The sequence below is a fragment of the Fundulus heteroclitus genome, unplaced genomic scaffold (genome assembly GCF_011125445.2).
Source record: "Fundulus heteroclitus isolate FHET01 unplaced genomic scaffold, MU-UCD_Fhet_4.1 scaffold_438, whole genome shotgun sequence".
NCBI classification, from domain to species: domain Eukaryota; kingdom Metazoa; phylum Chordata; class Actinopteri; order Cyprinodontiformes; family Fundulidae; genus Fundulus; species Fundulus heteroclitus.
In genome coordinates, this window is record NW_023396855.1 from 37265 (window position 1) to 63127 (window position 25863).

At 38.2% G+C, this 25863-nt stretch overlaps 1 protein-coding gene across 1 annotated transcript in view; it reads right to left on the reverse strand.

The window, feature by feature from the left end:
* Positions 1 to 25863, reverse strand: part of LOC118556317 (spondin-1-like) — a gene marked incomplete at its 3' end in the record, with an annotated part of 54345 nt that overhangs the window by 27523 nt on the left and 959 nt on the right. The window contains exon 2 of the mRNA XM_036131452.1: positions 23085 to 23191. Coding sequence (XP_035987345.1) covers positions 23085 to 23191 — 107 coding nt within the window. The remainder of the gene's footprint in view (positions 1 to 23084; positions 23192 to 25863) is intronic.

A 25863-nucleotide genomic window follows, 5' to 3' on the forward strand; every position in this document is an offset into this window, starting at 1 on the left:
AATGGATTCACATCTAACCATTTCACAATCTGTTAGGCGGTGGAAGCGTTAAGCATAAGATTTATTTTGAGGCCCCTGTGACTGGTGCATTGCATAATTGTGATAATAAAGAAGTAAGACTACTTCCAAATCTTTCAACTTAACCTCATATCTTCAATCTTCAACACAGTTGTCTACTCCAGCAGAATAATGATCCTATATACGCATCAGGTTTTGGAATGAATAAAGATGGCTAATTATAAAATGAGCGACCTAAAAAGCATTTGTTTATATTTAAGCTCAAACCAGACTTGCCCTGACCAAAACCCTGTAAAACCCGCTCCCCCCCAATTCTGTCAGAAACACCTACACCAAGCATTGCCACCCAAACTACACCCAATATGAATCCTTAGAAATTAGATGGGCATGTAACAAATATACAAAAACAGTGCATGTAAAAAAAGTGTATGTTTAATTTTCTGTTTGTACTTGCAGAACCACCTCCATTTGAAAGTACAGGGTCTCCTCTTTACACGGATGTCTTTCTCTCTGCAACAAAAACTTGGCTAGTTAGCAACCAAAGATTAGGATTTTTTTTCTTTTTTTTTTTTTTATAATCGCCATTTTACCTTTGCTGCTTTGTGGTCAAAAGTTTTCTTTCAGCTTTAAAAGGCACTGCTAATGTCTACTACTATGACCCTATGTTAGAATCAAATTCATCACATTGGTCTTAGTTGTTTGCATAAAGACAAAGGGGATTTTATAGGGAAGTGTACTCTCTGCTAATACATACTGTCTTTGGGACTTACTTACCTTCTGGATCATCATTGGTTTTGCAAGGCAAAAGTGGGGATTAGCTTTCAACTCTGAATCTGACTGGTTGATGAAGAGGTCGATCGTCCAAATCTACCAATTGGGTGCAGTGACATTTGAGTTATATTGCCTTATTTGAATGAGAACATGTTAAGAGGTCAAAATGATCAAAATGACTCAAAAGCAATTTTACATAAACAGAATGGATAACCAATGTGATATATTCCTGAAATGTAATTAAATTATCCAGTCTGATATGCGAGAAAGATAAAACTGGACAACATTGTTCCAAATGGCAAATTTGTTACTCCCACCTGGACAAACCTTCGTTAAAACATGTGTAAAACTGCTCAGGTTGACTTGTTTGGCACCTAAATCTGCACAGTTACGCAACAGATATTATTTTAATAATTCCTAGATGAACCTGGTATGATATGGTTCAAATGAGTTTATCACTCTATGTAGAGTGTTTTTAAGCAGAGATGGAAATTAAAATGTTCTACTTTGTTCCAGATAAACTCACCATGATACAATAAAACAAATAATTTGGAAACAGCTGTTGGAGACTCGTTTGCTTTAGTTTTCCTTTGAGACCAAGATTTTCTCTACAGCCTCTGTAGCTGTGAAGATACACTCAGTTTTTGTGTGGGTGGGGTCAGGAGGGTGTTATTGAAGCCCATTAGTGGCGTTATGTGTGAATTTGTGTGAATTAAAGAAAATCTAGAATAAATTAATATTTATGCAATATCACATAAGTTGTTTGTTGAATGACAGATTAAAATGCAAAATCTAAATTATTCTGACATTAATGTCCATATTAGTACATGGACTCTTGTCCTTTTGTAATAATCTAACTATGGCAACAGTCAGAAATTTACTCGCAATGAATGATTGAAGCTTTCATCAGAATCAGAATCAAGTTTATTGCCAAGTAGGTTTGCACTTACAAGGAATTTGACTTGGTGTTGATGGTGCAGACAAAAAATTCAATAAAATACAATGGATATATATACAGAAGCTATAATGAAGCTGTTCATGTGACCAAAGTACATATGCAACAATGAAATTGCTGCCATTTTAAACTATGAAACTTTTAGCAACCCTAATGCAGCACAGTTTAAAGTAAATCAATGAAACGAGTCCATTTACAAAACATGGAGTTAGTGAAGAACAGAGAGGAGGAAGAGGGGTTAGTGTGGGAAGACTGTCAAAAAGAGGCGTTTGTTTTCTCTGCCGAGCCTTGCATGTCAGTGAGAGTCCACGGTTTGTCTGTCTCAATCTCTCTCAATCTCTAGCTCCCGCTTCAGTCGGTAAACACAGATGCTTCAGAGTGCCAGCACGAGCAAACGCAGAGCTCTGTTCAAACACACACACACACACACACACACACACACACACACACACACACAAAGCCTCAGTGACAGCCAAGGAAAACCTACGATCCTCTGGAGAAATCTGACAGAAAAGGCTGATATTAGCGAGTACACGTGTGCGATGGTTGATCGGTGTGTGCGTTCCATGGTAGCAAATAAATGCCACACAGTTGCAAAGCAGTGAATACAGTTAAAAACCATTTGGGACTTTAGTCCAAATATGAGAAAGAAGAAAAGAATCACAGGAAGACAGAATGATAGATTGAAATGTCACAACTCCACTTGAAGATGAGCTCGATTCAGAGAATAACCAAGTTTTCTTGTCTTGATGAAGACCTCGGAGGCACCGACATTTTGCCCGGAGCTTTCCATCAATCAAAGCAGTTCTATTACTGCAGAACACCTCTGAGATCTCGGGGCTATCACCAATATTGCATCATATTACATTTTATGTCCCAGCCACCCAACCATGGCAGCAGAGTCACGTGTGAAAACAGCCACTCTTTGAAAATCCCTTCACTTTCCACCACATGTTGTTCGTTCTCTGGCTTGCATCCCGTAATCACACAAAGCAACACTGAGAAAACTGTTTTGTAGCAGTCACTGAGTATCAAAATTCAGACTCCTTCAACCTATAAATCCATTTTTTCAGTTTAATAGTTAAACTATTACCCATAATGGGAGCTTGTCCACTAAAATAAACATTTAACGCTGTAGTTGCATCCTACTTGTCGACCTAAGAAGAGCTCCTGTTGTTTTTTTATGTTCACAAAGGCCAACGTATGACAAAGCCTCTTTTCAGCTTTGAATCAAGGCTTCTGTTCTTTATTTTCTGTATTTCTGCAATGACCTTTTCTTCTCTTTTGTTTTCTTGTGTGAATGCTTTGACACCATTAAGGTGTGGTGAGAAAAGCTCTGACAGCATCAGGCAGCTCTATCACCTAGACAACATATTAAGGGACCAAGCTAAATGACAGGCAGAGGCAAAACCCAACTCAAAGTGCTAGACATTGTTTGACAATCTCCTCATTTATTTAAAAAAAACAACTAAACCTTGATTTTTAATAATGGGAAGAAGTATTTTTGGTCATTTGCTCCTCAGGTCTGGAAAAAATTCCCCGAAAGCCTGATGTGTTCACTCCTTTTAACCATGACTGGAATGTTTTTGTTTTACTACAACTTTAAATCAAAGAAACCCGCTAATAGACTGTTTACCAGATCACTGATGAAAGATTGAAGTGTGAGGCTGAAGTCAGTTAGCACTTCATTTACAGAGCACAATCATCTCTGGACAGCCATTTTTGCTATATTTAGGTATTTAAAATGGCAACTTGACATGTGTTTCTAATTATGCAATGATGTTAGGTGTTTGATATATTGGGCTCTCTATTTAAGCAAATTATTTAAGCAAAAGGTTTTTGTCATCTCAGTATCTTTCTTCTGATTTCCTGTAAAGTCTGTAACGCTGTGACAGCACTGTGACATGCTCCCACAGCTGTTGTTGCGCAACATTTCGGCTTAGTTTTCATCCATAACACGATGAAACCACAGAGATATCTGGGTACATTTTAAATGGGGTAAAAATTGTCCAAAATGAAGACTGTCCCCATTATTCAGGGACATTTGATCTTTCTAAATCAGCGGGTTCAAAAGTTATCCATAACCGTAATCAATCCATCCATCCATTATCTATACCGGCTTATACATGCAGTTATCGAACCACAGTAATTTTATATTAAATTATTTTGGGGCTGGTTGTTTGTCTCTCTGTGTTGCCCTGCGACAGACTGGCGACCTGTCCAGGGTGTACCCTGCCTCTCGCCCAGTGAACGCTGGAAATAGGCACCAGCAACCCCCGCGACCCCATGAGGGAATAAGCGGTTTGGAAAATGGATGGATGGATGGATTATTTTGGGGCTTCCTTAGTTTGAAATATTTTGGCTATGGTGGTGTTGGTGGAGGTCAATCCAGCTTTTTAGAGATGAATCTCACTGTAATCTCACCATACGGCTCCTTCCCGGACTCAGAGGGGGATCGGGGAGGAGCTGACAGCTGTAAAAGTCCGTTTCTTCCAGTTTTATAACGGATATGTATATTTAAAATTTAACTTTTGTAATTTTTTATCATTTTCATTTTTGTACTACTATTTGTAGCAATTTGAGACACTTAAAGAGAAATATAAATAATATTCAGAATTTTAGTCATCGCCATCCATGTTCTCTACCCGTTCATCCCTAACTGGGTGCTTCCTAAACAGATGTATTTGTTATTATTGTTTATATGGTTATTATCGTTATTACATCCAACAAATGGGAGATTTTCAGTCAACGGGTGCTAGAGAAGTCCGCTCAGCTGTCGCATTTGACATGGTCACCATCAATGAAACACGAACCGCTAGAATAATGAGAAATAGGGATACATCTGATTTAACAGCTGCAATATTTTATTATTAAACTCAGACATACAATTAAAGTTTTTTCTTCACAGTTTTTGCCCTTATTTTTTAACAATAATTAATATTGTGTCTAAGAAAAGATTTGATAGAAGAAGTTCTCCAGTCATTAAAAACGGTTTTGTACGTCCTGGGTGTCCACAGAGATTATGTGAAGGATTTGATCTTCTTTCTTTGACAGCAGCTCCCAAATTACCAGCAGTAGACACAATTTACTCATTTAAATTGTACGTCTTATCCCCTGGGGACACAATCGTTGAAGATCAGGAGCCACACATGCACTTTTTGCTGGCACAGGTTTTTTTCTGTCCATGCAATTTAGCTGTTCTTATTTGGAATCTTTGAAGATCAGGCCCTTTGTGTAGCAGTCTTCCAGAACCACAAATTTTTTGGGGTGGTCTAGGTTTATTATGAAACGAAAGGAGAAACAGATTGACATTTTCTAAATATTTAAATTTATTACAAGCCATATCATTATTACAACAATCAAAATTGTTGCAAGTTGTCCTGATATCTTGAATTGAAAGAAAAGGGTACATGATTCAAATTGTATTTGTTTGTTTGTTTTCTTTTTTTATATCTGGAAAAATACATGTGTTTGTATTTAACTGCTTTACTTCCCTCAATAAAATTCAGTGTAGTTATGAGAGTCTACTTTCAAAGGACCTTTTTTATTTTATTTTTCGAAATGTTACTTGAAAATAAATTAAATTTCTGGTGATAAAGTGGAGCATCGGCCATTTATTCCCACTTAAAATGGCTAAAATTACACACAGGCACATTACATCAGGTACATATGATAAAACAGTTGCTATCCAGCATTTTGATGCATTTTCTGTGTAAACCGCAGACATTTCATCCAATATAGTCTTGACTGCTGAAGTGAGCGTGAACACAATGATGACATCAAGCGCTGGCTGAGGCCTTCGGTAAGACATGCACCGATGAGCATGAAATGCAGGTAGATGTAGGGTCGAATTCACAGATTAATTCCCAACAAGTCAGGTGTGATGATTCCTAAGGCGGAGACAGTCACACATGTCCATAAATAGATACGGAAAGATGTACGATGGCAGCATTGGCACTGCTGGGGGACATCGTCAGTTGAAATATGCGGAGGGAGTGTGTTTTCAGAGATCCCCCTGACCTGCTGGCACAGGATGATGAGTGGCTCGTTAGACGCTTTAGATTGCCCAGGGCACTTATTTAACTGCCCCCAGCATTACACAGGAAAACTACACTGCGGTCTTTCCAACTGGAGCTTTTCAGAGGACGCTGAGTGATAGCTCAGTCAGGTTTTCATAGCCATCCATAAGCCGTGAATCAGCATACAACTCGTGATGCCACTATACTATATGATAATCATAATTATTCTCATTACATTAGTTGTTCTGGGAACGAAATAAGAGCAGACATGATGGCTAACTTGATGATTTTTTTATGTCGCATCCTGGCTTGTTTTGAAAGTCCTTCAGAAAATGTGTGTGTAGACAGAATTCCTGATCAACGTATGGGAGGCATATTCTTGGCATTACAATGATTTAGTGTACATTCCAATGATCAGCTCAATGAAGCAGCTAGACAGCGCTGTTTGAACTTGATGTACATCATAGAAGAAAATGGGTTTGGCAAACTTATAGCTGAAAATTATAGTCACATAAGAAGTTGTTGTTTGCTGTAATTCACAACAAAGATCCCTCGAGGTGTCTGTGTGGCAGCACCATTGTCATGGTTTTTTGGACACATGGAGGGTGACCTCAGGGTATTTAAACTTATTTGCATATGTAATTAGGAGAAAGGACAGAGATACACGTGAACTACCGCATTATTTCCCATATATCTGGATTTATCAAGGAAACACGTGTGGTGACCTGTCTACGTAAGGCTTTGTACATCAGAACGTTTTGTGCGTTTTCAGAATTCTCCCTTCCACCAGCCTTTAGTATGAAAGCTGCACACTATTTAGTACATTAGAACAGAGGGCATGTTTGGCATGAAACAGATACACCGTGAACTATGTTGTGATAAAAAACAAGGTGTAATCTGAGTAAGAAAGCCAGTTCCTCTGTAGCCTGAGTTCTTATTTACTGTGATGGGATGGTTGGCCCATTTTCTCAATAATTATTTAATCATCATGGGGCATTTTATGTGCTACTAACGGTAATGTGGAGCCCCATTTTGTGCTAATGATTATTAGCAGGAACGACAACATATCGTCTACACTTACTGACTGTTGGAAGAGTTCTTTTTTTTTTTGGTTATTGTTATTGGACAGAAAAATTGTAAACACTACTTTGTGAATCGACAAATCATGTCTGAAAAAATTTTTCTTCAAAGAATTTTTTTAGGCACAAACAAGGACGCTTTCTCTACCTTGAACTCCGAGGCAGTGGCATAATTTTTTCTATTTCAGTCACTGGAATGGATCAACACCATTGATCATATGATTTAGAGGCTTTTCTCTGTGGAAAAATACTAGTGATGTTAAAATTATTGCATCAACTATTTGTGTTATTTAATAAATTTTTTTTATTTGACACAATAAAATAAATTAACGCAACAATTAATTAGAAAAGTTGCCCCTCTGCATTGCCGTACACTTCTGTATGCTCAGTCAAGGTGGCGAAGACTCCGCTTATCATTTACCTGCAAGTCAAACAGTAATGTCCAGAATAGTGACGTTCTAGAAAAACCAGAAAACAACTCAAAGCCAGAGAAAGCATTCGTATGTTGCTCTCACATACAATCATTGGACTTGTGCTGGCAATGATAACTCACTTTATTAATGACAACTAGTGTGTGTGCTCATTCGCAATAACTATGAGTAAGTCTACCAAGTGCCTCTATGCAGAGGCATGTGCGCAAAACATCCAGGCTGTGGCACGAGAATGAACGATGAGGATGAAAAAGTTGACAGTGCTTGGGGGAAGACAGTAGTTGAAACATGACAGCAGCTGCAAGACTGCTTCCATATGAACATCTGCCTTGCACTGCGCATGCCTTACAGAGAGCAATCACTGGCTTATAGTGGATGATGTTAATTCAACCACATGTCCGAAAATAGTTTGTCTCATCAAGCACAGCTCATTTTAAGTTGTTTTTACTTAACAGCTGTTTAAAAGTATGTCATAGGTTTAAAAAAACAAACAGTAAAAGTCATTTTCGTTTAATCGTTTACTCAAACTATCTTTATCATAAGCTTACATGAGATAAATTTAATAGTGATTGATTTTTTGACATATCTGGTATTAATTATTTAATTTTTATTAATTGATGTATTGCCCTATAAAATACACAGCTGTTTTACTTCAGATGAAAAATGATGTGTACCTACCCAGACTAGATGAGTCCGACAGGATGTCAAACATGGGAAAACCGCAGGGAATCCAATCAATTTGCAAAACCAAACAAGCTCTGCAAAGTCCCAATTCTGCGTCACATCGCTATTATTATGCAGGACGTAGGGTAACAACTTGTCAGAGGATTCTTTTTAACCATGTGCCAAAGAGTTCAAAACCTTGAAGACCTTGAGTTGCAAATTTTTTACTGAAGCAACGCTAAGAAGGACATGACAGGAACATAAACTACTAGAGATTTATGAGCTGGAAGTGACAAAGTAATGACAGAAAAATGTATCACAGATAAATGTGCTTTTGGTGAAGATTGATTGTGAGACCTTATCAGGAAAGACAAATCTCCAAATTCTCACCTGTGACCCTATGCTGCAGGTCAGGTAAAGAAAACTTAGCACCCTAGGACAGAGGTTCCCAAACTTTTCCATGCCATGGTGACTTAAACAGCACAAGCTTCTGCCTATTACTTTAAACCATTTTTGTGAGACTGTTTTGGGTTTAGATTGTATGTGGACTTGGCCGCCTTTAAATGGTAAATTGCCCATATTTGGATAGTGCTTTATCAAGTCCAAGGACCCAAAGGGTCTTTACACTATATTCAGCCATTTATTGTGTGGGATTGTGGCCTAGTCCACACTTAGCTGGATATCTGGGAAAACAGATACATTTTTAATGCAGTTATGTCTTTCATCCACGTTAATGGTGTTTTGCATCCCAAAAAACGAATCATTCTGAAAATTCTGGCCAAAGTGTAGATTCCTAAAAACTCAGTTTCTGAGCCTGCATGTGTACATGAAAATATGGAGTTTTAGGGTATCTGTGACTGCATTTTTCACTCTAGTCCCGGTTTTATCTGGACGATAATTTAATAACGATATATATATTGATTGATAGACGTATATCGATGATAGAAAATAAGGGTCAATAAAAAGTTCAATAGAATAAATGTTTTCCGTCCTTATGAATTTTAGCCATGTAGGTTAATATTACAGTCATTACATCCTCCCAACCAATCACAATGCAGATCCAGGAAGCTCCATCATCAAGCTCCGCCCCCTTCAAAGAGTTCAGAGAGCCCGCCTTCCTTTTTTCTTTTTATAAAACGTGAGTTTTTTTTTTAAAAAAGTTGATGGAATATAGGGTTGACTTTGAATCCAGTGTTTGTGTGTTCTTTATCTAAAAATGGCCAGGGCTGCTTGTTGATAATTATCGATATCGATTAATATCATATCTATTTTATCAATATGCTTTTTTTTCTATATCGTCCAGCCCTACCTCGCACCCTACCTGTGTCGGTCCTGTACATGTGTACAAGGCCTGTATGAGTTAATATTCTAATGCTAAACAAATGTAATAATCAAACCGATTACCACACTAATGGGGGTGAGCGATAATCTGGGGCCGACTCACAGAAGTGAGGCGCCACCGGTCCTTCTGACCACCACCAGCAGGCGAAGCGAGTCTTGCCCAAGGACACGACTGAGATAAACAGGACAGGAATTTGATCCAGCAACCCCCAGTTATAGGACAATCTCATAGCTCCTGCGGCACTGACACCGCAAAGTAAAAAAATAATGATAATTCTAGCGTCACTTATTTACATACTTTATGACTTAATCTATGTAATTTGATCTCCTGCTAAACCAAATTTCCACACCATCAGTACCGCAAATCATATTGCATATATGACATATTTTCCACTGCTACAAAATTGACTTTGTCTAAGTGTGATGCAAATGTCTTGCTAATGAGTCCAAAATACTGGTACTTAACCTACATTAGGTTATGCAAACGCTCTGTCCGTACTGATGAAGATTTATCCACCTTGCCATGCTGAATGTCTGATGTGGCTGAGATAGGATGGGCATTGAACCTAATTTCTGACAGATTCAGCTCATAATTACTTGACCACTAGGGAGTAGACGTAGAATGTAGTGTTGATCTGGACATTTTACAAACAGTGGGCCACACCCAGCCTTTTACATGCTTTCAGTTGGCCTAGATAAAAAATACTAAATCCACCACCCAAAAAGTAAGCTTGTGAACAAATTCAGATGTGCTGCTTGGAATGCGAAAAAAGTATTTTATTTTAAAGACATTTTCTAAATATTCTTCTTCAGCTTTCTGCAAAAGCATTTTTGTCCTGAAACAGAATATAGAGTTTATAACAAGACAGTTTTTTGTCATGAAAAAAAGCTCAGCGTGCTCAGCATGTGCAAACCAGTCATGTGACTAAACATACACTTGCTTATTTTGATGGTTTGCTTATTTTGATGGTTGTTTTTTATACAGTTTTTGTAATTTATTGAAACTAGATTGTAAATGTAGGTTTTTTTGTTATTTATTGAAAGTAGATCGTAAATGTAGTTGTCTATGTAATATGTAGCATTTTATTTTTCAGTTGAAATGTCTTCAAAAGAAGCTTAAAATAATATAATGCTAGTTTATTATCAAGCATTCAACTCTGGGGGAAAAAAAATTAAAACCATCGCAAAACATTTTATTTCTCTCATTTTAGTATTTATAGTTATGCATATAAATGAACACTTTTGTTTTTAACTCTATAAACACATCTCCCCAAATTCCAAATCAAGACAGAATTCTGAGGATTTATTGTGAGGAAAAAGTGGCGAAAATACCAAAACTGATGTTATTTTAGACTTCAAATAACACAAAAAACAAATTCATATGAATGTTTAACTATATAAAAAATTTAATAAATCAATATTTGGTGGAATAACCCTGAAATTCATATTGACATGCTCTCTACCAGTCTTTCACATTGTTGTTGGGTCAGTATATTACCAAATCAGATCCTTACTGAGTTGAATGATATGTACTTCTGCAGGAATTCAACAAACGCTGGAATGTAATAGTTGTCAAGCAAGCAGCAATACCTTTTTCAGAAAAAGTATTTTTCAGAGCTTTATATTTGGAAAAATTGCTTAACCCAATGATTTTCATCTTAAAAAAGGTTGGCTGCTTATGTGGAATGCAAAATTATTGCCCCATTGTAAAACATTAAACTTTAAGTCATCGAATAAAGTTTATGATCAAGTATAAAAAATGAAAAAAAAAAAAACTGGATGGTCCTACCACTATAAAAAGTAGCTACTTCCATGCTTGAGCAATAGCACATAGCAAAATTTACCCTTTCTCCGAATACAAAAAGAATATATTTAATGGGGAAGCATCATACACATACATACATCATTTGTTATTTAGATACGCTAAAATGCATGAATGGATGAAAAACAGTGTGAAAGCAGCTCGAACATTATGTTCTGTACTCCAGTTTATTTCTGTTCAACTGTAAAGTTAATCTTCTTTAGTCAGCGTTACTTCCCTTTAGCTTCCCCCCTGTAATTGATTTAATTCTTTCCACATTCATGCTTTACATGCTGTATATATCATGCCAAGTACCCTTTTAAGTCAATCTGTCTGTTATGCAACCACTTTTTGTCAAGCCCTATCCTCATCCTGTGTTCTGCTTCTGTATATAAAGTCTTTGTTTTTAAAAAAGGGATTTACCATGAGGCTTTTTCTGACTGGACTTATTAAACTCATCATTAAATTGGAACATTATTAGTTTTCCAGTATTAAAGCTTTTTGTTTGCTTCCCTTTGTCCTCATTTGGCTCCCTTTGTCCTCATTTGGGCTGAACCTCTCCACATTCTCAGTGCCGCTACTTTTCTCAACAGATACATCTGCATGTGTGAGCCCTCTTGTGTTTGCGTGTGTTGGTGTCTTTCCAGCTTATTTTGTCCCACTTTGTTTGCTTAAGCTGTTATCAATAAGAAACAGCATGAATAAACTATAACAAGCTCCCTGCACAGAGTCACGAAGCTGTAATGACTACGACAGGATAATGATTTTTTTTTTTTTTTTTTTGCTTCCAACCACTACAGACTTAAATGGAGATGTTCTTAATGACATCATGGAGTGGTAATTAATGTTCTTTCACAAGTAATTTTCCCTGACCTATTATGTCTGTAGTGTAGATTCTAGCATTATTCTGAACAATACAGCTTAATCAAGCTTTAATGTGGCAAGATGTGAAACCTTCAAATCCTCAAGTTGTCTTTTTTTCTCAAACCAAATTTTCCTTCTGAACATAAACACCAAATGTTTATGTTCACAGCCCCCCCCCCCCAATGTTAAATCGTCACAAAGTTCCCGTAAATTTACGTCTGTTTTAGGTTTTCATCAAGTTATTTGTTGATGGGAAAACCAGTGATGGGTTAAGCCTTCGAAGCATTTGTGCTTACTTTCTGATAAAGGGGTGTCAAACAGCTGGGGCTACCCAACGGGGAGTAAACACAAGATGTTAGATTAAAGCTTTACAAGATGTGCATTGCATAATTTCATCAGCAGAGTAACACGGATGTGAAAAGTCGATGTAGATAAGGCATGGACAGCCAGTAAAATTATTATTATTATTATTATTATTATGTTCACTGATTGGACAGTGTCAAACTTTTCTGATGCTTCTTGACTTGTTTAAAAGGGGTAAAATATAAAAAGATGAGTGCAACTTGAACTTTGGACCCTCCACCAGTTTTGTAAGGAACCTGCAGCTTCACTACAATATTACCTCCAAATAAGACTCAAAATTGTGTATATTATTATTAATTTCTTATGTTTAAATTTAATTTTTTTTTTATCTATGTTTATTGGCAGGAGCAGCAGGAGGGGAAAAGAAGGCAAATAATTGCCTGCAAAAAAAAAAATAATTACAAAAAGAGGGAGGAGTGCAGCGACTGAACTGTGATTTTTTTTGTAGATAACTAGTGTTTCAGACATAGCTTCAAACATGCTCTTTTCACATGAGATTAAGACTGTGTCACAGCATTGAAATTATGTCAGAACATGGTCGGCCTCTGCTGTGGTTCACCTAAAATGCAGTGAGCTCTTTATTGCATTTTAATTGAGGAGCAACAAAAAATCCACAGTGGTTGGTTTTCATGGTGGTCTGGTGGGCCATTGGAGTTTGGTTCCGTGCTTTAAAGTGGATTCCTTTGTAATATGTTGAGTTGTTCCCCCTCTAATTTCATTTCCGATCAACTATTGCTCTAGTTTACACATGATCCACATCTATGCTTATTCTGTGTATCTCAAGCCAGCCTTATAAGGTACTTTTAAAAAGAAAACAGGGACAGGGCAACAAATTCAGATGTCAGCTTTATTAACTAGAGAAAACAGTTTTAACAATTTAAGGATTATCTCGGAGTTTGTGCAACACCTTCTTCTTGTTTTATTTTAGTTGTTGAGTTTTGCTTGGCTTTGAGATTGTACTTACTGCCTATACAGCTTGAGACTTAGGTTAGACTAATTACAATTTCTTAACCTCCCCCCAAAAAATCTCTAAGCCGTTTATAAAAGATATCATCTAACCTCTTCTTCTTAATGCTTCCCCTATTCAAACAACCTCCATTTGTCTCCCAGAGCAATAACACGCTGCTGACCTAGATAAATATGACCCACGTCCCACGGTAACACACAGGCGGGCTGGGAAAAACATACACAAGCAGAAGCAGACATGGATGTCCTGTCAGCGCACATTTAAGCACAAAGACACACATCTCCGAGCAGAGAATGAGCCAATGCAGTGAGACATTCAGACCAATAGCAGCACTTTCAAACGTTTGACACGTTCAAACAAAAGTATTTCAGGGGCAGTAATGCTACAAAATGAATATTATTGTTTGAAGAGCTTCTGGTTGTAGTTTTTTTAGAGAAGCAGCATGCAGGCACATTCCAGGACAGCTGCCAGAAACCGCAGAGCGAGAAGACAGAGCAGTCATACAGGGAGCCTCAACTTCCTTCAACTGCTTTCCCTGTCAGTGCATAATTTCAATCATGACACTGCAGATGTAAAGTCATAACTAATCTTTGAAAAATATACTTTGCATGAACTTCGTAGACTTCCGGACTCACTGTCATGCTGCATCTTTTGTGATATGTGCACTAATGTAGTAAGAATCAAGCAATATTTACTGTAATATACGAGGTGATTCCAAAGCTAATTTTGGCTTCCAAGAATATTGGGAGTCTTTTTCATAGCCATATTTCGGAATATTTAAATGAAAATATATTTTTAAATGCGTGTCTGTTTTTGTCAAAAGTATATTGTTTTCTGAGCATAAATGGGTAAATTACGGTACATATATCATTTAAAAGCACAAAAGTCTAAATATGTATCAAACAGACTGGAAACCCAGGTTGTCGACTTCCGTTCAGGCTCAGCCCACACGGTTCCAGTCTCAGCTCACTGCCTTCTCCTCTGTCTCACTGACGACTCTGGAGTGACTTCAACTCAGACTGCAAGTTGTTTATTGTTTCACTGGGAGGCTGAGTTTTGAACAACTGCAACCCCAAAGAGCTAGACATTTGCACTAAACTTCTGTCCCACTGACCTTCACATGACCTGAAACTTTCAACAACTACACCGAGGTCCTCGAGCAATCTCGACCTCGAGCTGCGGCTCGACATGATTTTCTCTCGTTTCAATTTTCACACAACAAACAACTTTGTGAAAATTGAAGGGTAGGCAAGTTCAACCAAAAAAAAAAATCTGTTCTTGAAACTTTGTTATGCCTGAAGACACAAACTGAAAAGCAACAGCATGTCCATATTTGAAACCTTTTTAAACAGTTAAAACAGATACATTTGGCGGCTTCCCTGGTAAAGATGTGTACAAATCTTGGCATCTTAATTTTTTACTAATGCAATTTATGTCTGTTGTGTTTTTTTACTACTTGTATCACTTTTATTGCTCTTGCTGTGCAGCATTTAGTGCAATATTCTATATAGTGAAAGTTGACAATGACAACGTGAAAAGCCTTAAAATAAATGAATGTGTAACTGCAGTAACATAATCTCACACTAGAAAAAGTCAGCCATCAATTTGATAACATCTATTCACCAATGACACCCCCATTGCTATATCTAAGTACACAACTAAATGAAATATAACAAACACATTTTAATTAGATTTCACTTTAAACTTGATCAGAGTTTCTATAAACTTCTGTTTAGTAATCTATGTCCCACCATGGAGTATCAGCAAACAGGCTTAAATCAGAGGCAACCGGACTTTCGTTCAGTTCTTTCTGAAAACGTTTCCACACCTTTCCAGGAGTCTTTGTCATTTTTGGTGGCTCACACCTGAGCAACCTGCAGTTGGTGCACTGCTGTTTTTAAGGACATGGAGGCCCATCCTCCTAGGTGCATTCTAAGTCAGATGCAAATCATGCATTTGCATCTGACTTACGACGGTATAACATATCTGTTAAGGCCAGGGAACTCCCTTGGGATCCCCTAAATGAGATGGAATGTGTTTCCAATGAGATGGATGTCTAAGTTCTCTAGACCTATTACACCCATGTTCTGATCTCGCATAAACTGAAGACAATAGATGAATGAATGGATTTGACATCCTTGGGTTCAACAGGGAAATCTAAAGAGGGAAACTGCTCCCTATTGGTTGGTTAGCTAGAATCTACACACTGCTGCCATCTATGGCTGCCACTCCTGGCCACTGTCACATTGGCTACCTTGGTTGTCAGTGAGCTGAGGCATTTAGCAAATTGATTTGAAAACAGTGCTGTAATTTCAGACTTTTATCGTCGTGTGGACGCTCTGACTGAACGTGTGTTCCATTAAGTGGCTCACATACATAGATGCAGATGTTGGCAAGTGTCGTGCCAAACTAGTTGTCCCGACAGAAACTACAGCCGCTGTGCTCGGCGCTCGCGTTGGGCTGGAGCAGCGGATCCAGTCGGCTCTGTCCCATTTCCAGCATTCTAGTCGTGGAAATAGAGATGTTGAACTTTTGTTAAAAAGCAAAAAAAAAAAAAAAAAAGAGTCTTTACCTCATTGTTCACGTAAAGGATTACAACAAAATAATTACACTTTATTGTTCTCTGGTGTCACTGTCTACATGATTCTTTGAACACTATTTGCCTATTATAAGGATTGTTATGCCATAAGCTGGTTGAATATGCTTATTATTATTATTAATTATAATTTGGTATTATAATTTAAATAATAAATCATTCAACTCAAAATTCCGCTATAACAAATATAGTTCAAATGGTGGTGATGTTAGCTATAAGCTTATAAGTATTTATACCACTAATGTATTAGTTAATTTGCTGTTATGAACTCATTTATGCTGGAATAAATGATCAGGTCGGACTGTTAACCGACCAGGTTTATCCAGCAGGCTGTGAGAACCCCAATGTAACTGCAATTAGAGTTTAAATCCTTATTCCTTATCACCATCCAATGATATTGTCTCTGTATTAATATCAGATGTTAACTCCAAAGGAGGTTAGCTCTGATTTCTGAATACCCAGGCAACTGTGAATTGAATTGAACACAAAACAATGTCTATTCCGCAGTGGTTGGTTTTATTGAACCAAAAGCAATTCCCTGTTACAGTAATTCTCTGATTCAAACAACTTTGGAATTCTTACTCATTACTAAACTAAAACATGCAAAATATATATGTGGAAATAAAGAACAAAACAAAAATAAACAATGGATTAAAATGAGCGGTTAGCAGATCTTAACTTAACTCAAAGTTGTTTAACACCGCCCTCGAAACACCGGCATTTCACGTATCAGCATTGACAGACAGAACAGCTTCGGGAATCTCACTGGACGCTTTGATGTCTTACACAAAAGCTAGTTCAGCTAAGCTACCTACAGTTCAGATACACGTCACCCTCCCAAGATGGCTGCTACGATGACGTATGAGGGGAGGTCCTAATGATGTAACCACGCTTACGCTGATGGGATAATGCCTCGCTTCGAGGGGCGCAGCTAACTGGGAGTTTAAAGCAAAGCCCGCGACTTGAGCTCGGACAAAAAGATTAAATTGATAAGAAGACGCGAAAAGAGAGAGGGGGGAAAGCAGGGAAAAAGATGAAAAGAAATAAAGCGGTAACCCACGGCGGGGTTCTTGATGGATCACAAATCAGCACAGCAAATCAATTGTAAAATGCATGCACATACAAAGAAAATGTTCAGCAAAATAATTCCAACTTCGTCGTGGAATAAAAGCATTAACCAACACCTACAAAGTTCTACCGCCTGCCCAGGCACTTCTAAACACCCTGTTGGTGAGACAGAAATAAAAGGGGAGACCCCGTTACTTTGAGGTGCCTCGGGGCTGGTCCGGAGCGCTCCGAGTAGCGGCTTTCTGGACGCGCCTTGACGAGCGCAGATGTCCGCAGGCTGCAGCGGGACGGGGAAAAAGCTCCTTCGTTTCTTCCTCCGAGTTCACAGTCGCTTTGTTGGCCAGACAAAGCGGGGTCCTCTTCGATCACTGGGAGATCCGGCGTCTCTCAGTCTTTTGATCAGAGGGAATTTAAAAGTACTTATTTAAGTCGACCTCCTGTTATAAAAAGCAGGGAATAACCGTTGCGTCGAAAAATCTCGGTCCAGCGAGCAATCGAACACGTGGCGTGGAATCACCCCAACGGAGACAGCTGTGTGTGTGTCTTCTCGGGTTGGCTAAAAGCCAGGGAAGAAGGAAGATTGTCGTGTGTGATCGGCTTTTATAGCCATCACCATAGCAACCTTATCTTGATCGGCGGCCATTTTGCCGTGTTGCGTGATGGGAGTTGGTGGCCATTTTGACCACATTGCATGATGGGAGTTGGTGGCCATTTTGACCACATGAGTTGGTGGCCATTTTGACCACATTGCATCATGGGTAACGTAGTCCGTTACGTCCCGAATTGATGCCCGCTTTTTGTCACGTACGAACTGGCACAACAGGATGATCAACTCAGTCATTACATGGACAGGTTTGCAACAGATGACATGGCTCCATTCACTTGGAGCAGCAGTCAACATTCGGGTTTTACCACTATTTTCAGCCTAGTTGATCTCACTTCCGCTTGTTTTATGTGCGCCACAGGATGCACCAGGCTCGAACTCTGCACTTGACTCTGCTGCATGAATTAAGTTTAAACAGATGTGATCATCCTCATATTGGGTAGGGTGACCATATTTTCATTTGGGAAAACCAGGACACCTTGGAGCGGGGGGGGGGGGGGGGGGGGGGGGATCTCTGTTCCCATGCATAGAGATGTCTGTGGCATGCACTCACTTAACATAGGCCTACGTAATCCTACAATAACATGATATTTACAGTTGGTTTATTAAAAATGCTTTTCAGTAAAAGTCAACAGCAATAACTCCAATAACAAATGATAATTTTATTCAAAATGTATTTATTAAAAAATTATTAACAATTCCTGTAATGAATGAATAGCACAATAAAGGCCTCCCATTTGTCTCGACCCGGTCTGAAAGCGGGGAAACTCTTTTATAAATTGTCGGTAAACATACATTTGCGCTTCGGCATGTTGTTGGCGTACTGACAGCCACGCTATCTATCTTCTGATTAAGAACAGGGCTGCCCGCACTGACGCGGCTCAGGGATTACGTCACACGCAGCGCCATGCGCAGTGCCCTAGTGCCTGTCAATTTAATGGTCCAATGAAGGTAATTTAAAAAAACAGGACATTTCCTCACTTTCTAAAAAAAAAAACGGGACGCCCGGGACAGGACGTGAAATACGGACATGTCCCGGGAAATACGGACGTTTGGTCACCCTAATATTGGGCAAACAGTGATCCACCTGGACCCCCTCTTCAACGAGCTCAGGTATACAGTTTGAAGGTGGATCCACCTGGATGGAACCCACATGGACCCCCTTCTCGATGAATTCTGGAGCACAGACTGGAGCTGAGGTGTCCACAGGACCCCCATTGACGAGAGCAGGAGCTGCGCTGTCCACCGGATGCTCTGAGGCAGGAACAGGACCTGAGGCGTCCTGCTTACATTTATTTATTTGCTGTATTTTTCTGCATTTATTTCATGCTTACATGTTTATTGAGGATGTATTTATTCATGTATTTATTTATACATTTATTTTTGATTATGTCAGAGTTAGTCTTCCATACACTCTGAGCTGGTGTCTCACCAAAATTCAATTATGGTAACACATAATGGCGATAAAGATTTGCAATTCCTGATTAGCAGGTTTTTTTTCTGTGAAACTGGTTCACTCCACTAAAAAATATTTTTTAAACCTTTACAGTTTTTGTTTTTTTTACCAGGGGTTGTAACAAATACTGTATGTCAGAATCGTAACATAAGCAAACATTTAGATTAAACTGTCTGTATTTGTGTTCCTGTTTTTAAATGATGTCCTCTTTTTCCCCATGTCATGTTATTATCCCAAGGCAACTATTTATGATTTGTAGAAAAATATGTATAACTGAATTTAAAAAAAATGAACTGCGGGTAAAATGAGTTTGTAAACAGATCTGGAAATTCTGCTTTTTATGATGTGACCAAAGCCAGATTTGTAAAACTTTGTACAAAAATAAAAAGGTGCAAGTGAATGACAAAATATAAAAATGACTATAAATCAATGTTGAACACTAGAAGTTTAATCAAATATAAACAAAGCATTAAGAAGGAGAGAACAACCTATTTTTTTAGTGTTTAGTTTTAATTTCTTGAAAAAAGATTATTAAAGGATTATTATCATTGACAACAGGAAACAAAAGGTTTCACAAAGACTAAATGGGAAAGATCTACACTAGACTAAATGGCTTTGTAAATACAAATGTTGTAAATGATTGTAAAACATAATTGTGATGATGTAGACAGGGAGAGGTATTTAGATCATCGGAGCTGCAACAACAACATTTTTAATCTGGGAAGACTAATTTAGAGCATGTCAGTGAAATAAAACCCTGGGTTTCCGGGGAGGAATGCATATTTACCCGTAAATCAAGAGATCAGGGTGCAGAACTAATGAATAAGAACATGGAGGGATTTCCAAGGAATACGTTTTTACTGGATATGCAGTGTTCTCATTGGTTGGTGCAAATGAGAACCCCAATAACCAAATATTGTAAAGGATGGAGCCAAATATGTCAAGACTGCAGAAGGGTATCGTAGTATGAGTGAGAGTTGACCACAGTTAGGATGACAAGTTAGTTTTGTAACGTTTTTGCAATGAAAGAAGTGCAATTTGGTGATTGATTTTATCGATGCCTGCTCCCCCCAGGTCAGGGTTCAGTCTCTGCCTCAAGCTGAGGAGTTCAAGTATCTTGGTGTCTTGTCTGCAGTAAAGCAAGTAAAAAAAAACTGAGCGGTAAAATGAAACTTTTGATTTACAGGTCTGTCACCTGTGGTCATGAATGGATCATGACCAAAAGCACAAGACCCCACATGCCAACAGCTGATATTTGATCCTCTCTAGAGTGGACAAGCTCTGTTACAGAAATAATTAGAGGTGCTCTCTCATGCTTGGGAGCTGCTGCTCCTCTATAATTAAAGAAGTAGGTTGAAGTAGTTTGGGCATCTGATCAGGATCTGACAAGGAGTGCCTCAATCTGGACGTTTTTTTTTTTTTTTTTCCAGGCACATCTCATTGGGAAGAGATCTTATGGTACTCTTAGAACTCACTGGAGGGGCTATATAACTCAGGAAGATCCTAGATTTCCCCAACAACAAGCGGAAGAATGTTGATGGAAAACTGGACCTGCTACCCTGTGACCTTATGGTGGATTTGAGAAAGACATTGGCTGCATGAATAAACTTGGAAAAAAGAGCGCAATCTAGGTTGACACCATGGTAGCAAACCTCATATGATGAACATATGGAGCAACCATCTAGTATATTTCCATAGAGATATCTCCACTCTTCCTGAGAAGTGCCTGTAGGCCACAACATGAAGGTCTGTTTTACAGCATAATGGCAGAAAGTTATGAATTTCCTTCACTTGTCAACGTCCAATTCATGAATTATTGTATCTATTTTCCTACCTACTTTGTCCCGTTCGTGGCTGCTGGTATGCTGTACTGTATTCATCATAAGGCAGTGCACATAAAACAATAAATTTCCACAGAATACACAAGTTGACCAGTCCTTAAATCTCTAACATTAGTAGAGTAATATTGAGATAAACATACATATATGTTGTCAGCATTGTGTCTTCATAATGTACAATTTGCTCAGCCACGGGTTTTCTAGATGAACAAGAAAAAACACTAAGAGAATGTAATTCTGCATTGCGATATTATCCTGTTTTTGCTCAAAACCACCCTCAATTGTGCAAAGATATTAGTAGATTCTGTTCAGTGAATTCTACAGAGATACATTTCGTACGTCTTACTAGCTGAAGTTTTCATTTGGCACACGCCACAGCTTTTACCTGCGGCTCTTTGCAAACAAATGTTTAAACCAATGCCATCAATTTATTTCTCAGAACACAGCAACAGTCAGACAAACAACACACCAATAAAGACGGAACAACTGCTAACACAAGCAGAGGTGTTAGCAGTTCTTACACGCAGACATATTCTTGACTGTTCTTGACTCTCCCACCACTGTACAAAATTGCTAATGTTAACAAGGCCAATTCCAACCTCTACCAAAAATGTGATTGTGGTTTAGACAAACTTTTTTTTTATTTACCTGTAGGATGTGGCCAGAACTTCTCAAATGAAAAGATTACGGGTAATCATTTCAAGCTAGTCTGAAAATTAATTTAAAAGCTTTCACTTAAGCTGCAATATTTTGGGGAAATTTTAAGTTGTCTCACTTTTATTTCAGCATGAACTCTGACTGGAAACATCTACCAGGTTCCTATTTTCAGTGCATAACCCTCTAATGAGCCACTCAAGTAATAATGATTGTTATTGAGTGCTAGTTCATTGGCTGAACTAACAGCCAATGAACTAACAAACTCTATAGGATTTTCACTATTAGAGATGTCCTGTCTAATCCCAAGTACTGAATCGGGTCCAATCTTGGTAAATCTTAATGATCAGTATTGGTAGCATCTACTGGTAGATCCAAAGCTGTTGAAGGCTTCCTGCCAATGATTTAGTCAGCCACAAAATCTGAAGACATCCATCCACTAACAACCAGTTTTCAGCAATCACATTAGTTTCATGCATGGCTTGCAAACCTTTATTAAAGTTCCTGAACATCATTTTGTCAATATCTGGGTATTTCACCAAGTATCTAAAAAAATCCAGATCAGGCTATTGTTAATGTGTATCGGCTGCTGGTAACAGTGGCTATTGCAAGAACATTATAAAATGTCACTACTGGCAACTGAGAATTTATTTGATCTTGTTGCAAATAATTATTTTGCCAATAGACAAACTGGAAAAGGTCAGAACTTTGTTAAAATACTGTTTAATAATGGTTGTTAATATGGCAGTGTTTTAAAACCTTGAACTAAAGGGGGTAACTGTCACTCGAGTTGGTGGACCACTGTTAAGGGAAATTACAATTTGGAATTAGACAGTGGGAATAAGAAAGGTGCTATGACAACCAAGCGTTTTTATGTTATAAATATTCGAAAAGTTGAACAAAGCACCATATTGACAGAGTGTACGTGTCGTCATTGTACCCTGTTTTAATTGACTCAGTGGTGTTCTCGATCAATAATCTGGATCAAAAGGTTCCCACTGTTATTTTGTGGGTCAGAAGCTGAAATGTTTAGAAATGGGTATTTTGAACTGCTTCTAACAGGAAAACCATTTCTTGTTGTTTGCTGTGAGTCTGGTAAGAATCGGTGCGTGGAAACACAGATGTTTGTTACTGTTGAGGTAATTGAGAAAGTCTGGCTCTCTCCTCTGGAGCTCTCTACTGCTCAGTGGGAGCTGTGTTACTACTGAAACAAACATTTTTTTTTTTTACTCTTTATCTCTTATCTCTGTTCCCACGTGCATTTTTTTTCCCCCTCAATCCTTTTGTCACCTTATTCTTCCTCTAGAGGAAATATCTGGTACTTCGCAGGAACCGTGTGACATGTTTGCAGCACCCTGGAAGGGTGGAACCAAAGACAGGAAGGGATCCTCTTTTCCTTTCTGGCTCAACACCTACCCGGTATCTGTCAGAAACATCTCCTTTACGCTCCACATCAGAGAACAGCAGGGCGCCGCCTCGTCGATCGCAAGGTGCACTAAAGCTTGCAAATGAGCTCCTTTTCTTGGGAAATGTTCCCGCAGAACACAAAGCACATTCAATATGCAGAGATTCTTCTCCACACCTTCTCAGGCTTACCTGAAACTGGCCGGCGTAGTCGTCGTCTGTGGTGCCCTCTCTGCCCTCCTTCAGCGCGATGAGTGTGAAGCCTCTGAAATAAGCGGGGCTGCTCGCCAGAAGCACCACTGTGAGGAAGGCAAGAGCTTCCGTGAGTATATATCAACTGCACAGAGAATCAGGGTGTTAAACAGGCTTTAGATTTTCACATCATGGTTTCTCTGTGATACCCAGGGTTACTGCAGATAATCATGACAGAAGGTTTATCGGGACTGTGTGCATGACGTGGAAGAGTGAAGACTGTAAACAGCAGCTCAGCAGCTCAAACTGGAGAGAGAAAAAAAAGAGACTACAGCTGAATCACACTTCCTAGCCTTCCTTTATCCCTATCCCTTGGTTGTTATTTCATTATTCAAGCAGTACTTGGTCCTCTGAGAAATAAGATACACCTTGAAGAAACTGAAGCAGCATCAGTTCTCACCAGTTCTTACTACATAAACATGCATGCCCAAATGTGCCTAGACGTGTCACCTAAAGAGTTATCAGTCCTGAAGCATCAAAATAAAATGAATCTATATAATGTGTCCCATTCCGTGAACTGAGTTACTGAACTAAATGAAGTTTTCAATAACACTGTAATTTATTGAACATGAACGTGAGTTACAACGTTTTATACCTTAGACTTTTATTTTATACTAGAGTAACACATCGGAATAAATCAAATTAGACATTACAGACACTCTTTTTGTATTTTTGCTTTTAAATGATTTAAATATTTATTTTTTTGTTTGTTTTTGTTTTGGGTTTTTTTGTTTGAATTCCGTTTGCTGCCAATAACTCACAATGGTAACAAACAACATACAGTGGTTTGCGTCAAAGTGCACGATATCATTGTGGTTGTAATTGTGAAATGGTATCATTTGAGAAATGTTATGTTTCAGTTTTAAGCTAAGTGACAATAATAAACATTGATACCAAAACAGAACACTTTAAACTACAAGTTACATTTATTATTGTGCCAATTAGAAACATATTAGTCTTAAAATGTAGGTTAATTATGTGAAAATATTTATATTTGTGATTGCATTTGCAAGCACGGCCCTTAACACCTTCCTTTTGTTGCAAATGTATTCACACTGCTCACACTTTTTCACATTTTGCCACCCTAAGCGTCTGCATATTTTATTGTGATTATATGTTATAAACAGAAAATTGTCCATGGCTTTCAAAACTGTACTTAAAAAATGTCTGAAAATAGTGGCTTGAATTTTTATTTAGCCAGCTATACTTGGATGCCAACAAATAAAATCTGCCATCTGAACTCACCTAATTAGTCATTTGAGTCCATCTGTGTGTGGACTCAATAAGAGTTCAGCTGTTCTGTGAAGGCCTCAGCGAATTGTTAGAGAACTTAAGTGAACAAACTGCGTTATGAAGAGCAAGGAAAACACCAGACTGGTCAGGGATATCTAAGGTTTGAATATCTCACAGATCGCTGTTTAAATCCACCATCCAAGGATGCAAAGAGGCTTGCACAACTGGAAACTTCCAAGACATGGCCATCCACTTAAACTGATAGGCCAGGATATAAGAGTATTAACTTGGGAAAGTAGTCAAGATGCTTGTAGTGACTCTGGAGGAGATGTGCATATAATAATATGTGTTGACAGGATGTCTATTAGTTGTATACTTTACAAATCTGGTCTTCATAGAACACTAGGAGAAAGCTGATACTGAAAGAATTCATTAATTTTTACCTCCGATTCCCAATTAGTCAAACAGCCATGTATGACTCTGTATACGCAATCATTATAGACAATGATGACATTTACCAAAATGGCAACATCATGTTGTTGAAATGCTATTTTTTGCAGAAACTGGATAGATGGGCGAGTTGTTGGGAGGGAAGTCGGAGCTAAATACAGGCTAATCCTTGTACATTTTGCAAAACACTTCAGACTCAGGTGGAGGTTCAGCTTCCAGTTGGGCAACAATCTTAAGCCTACAGCTATAAAGTATGTCTAAGTTTTAGAGTCCAGACGCAAAAACTTTTGCGTGTGTGGAAAGACTTGAACATTGCTTTTCATGGATTATCTCCATCTAATCAAATCCTAATCTTGAGCCGTTTTTGAAGAAGAATGGATTAAATTTGCAATTTTAGATATAGTCTATTCCAAAAGACGTGTTGAGGTAAGAATGTGGTTGTACAAAAGTATTGGCACGAGAACAAATACAAACACACTTCAAACGTTTTAGATTATTTTTCTATGCATCTTTTTCTTTCCATTTCACAATTATATATACTACCTTGTGTTGGTCTATCACAGAAAATCCTGTTCAAGCTAAAGTAAGTTTGTGTTTATAATGTGTGAAACTAGGGAAAGGTTTAGGGGTAAAAAATACCAAATATATAGTATCAATTCCCTGTTGGATTTTGTACCAGGTACAAACAACAACGAATAGCATAATCGGATGGGTTCATAAAAAATATAACAAAAATCAGGCTCAGTGCATTAATTTTCTATTTCTGACATTTTATTCTCAGTTCGCAAAAAAAGAAAAAAAAAGAAAAAAGAAAAAGAAACGAGCACTGTGGGATGTAAAAGCTGCCAGAGAATCCCAAATGGTGACAAAACGCAAACTTGACATGACGTTAATTTCAGTCTTTTTGTGACTTCCTTTACAAATGTATTGTTTTGGTGGTTTTAAACTTTTTAAGGTTTTCTTCTGACCTCATCTGAAGTCATTGTGAGAAGAAGGTTACCCGGTTTCATTGTGGCCAAACACATCTGGCCGGATA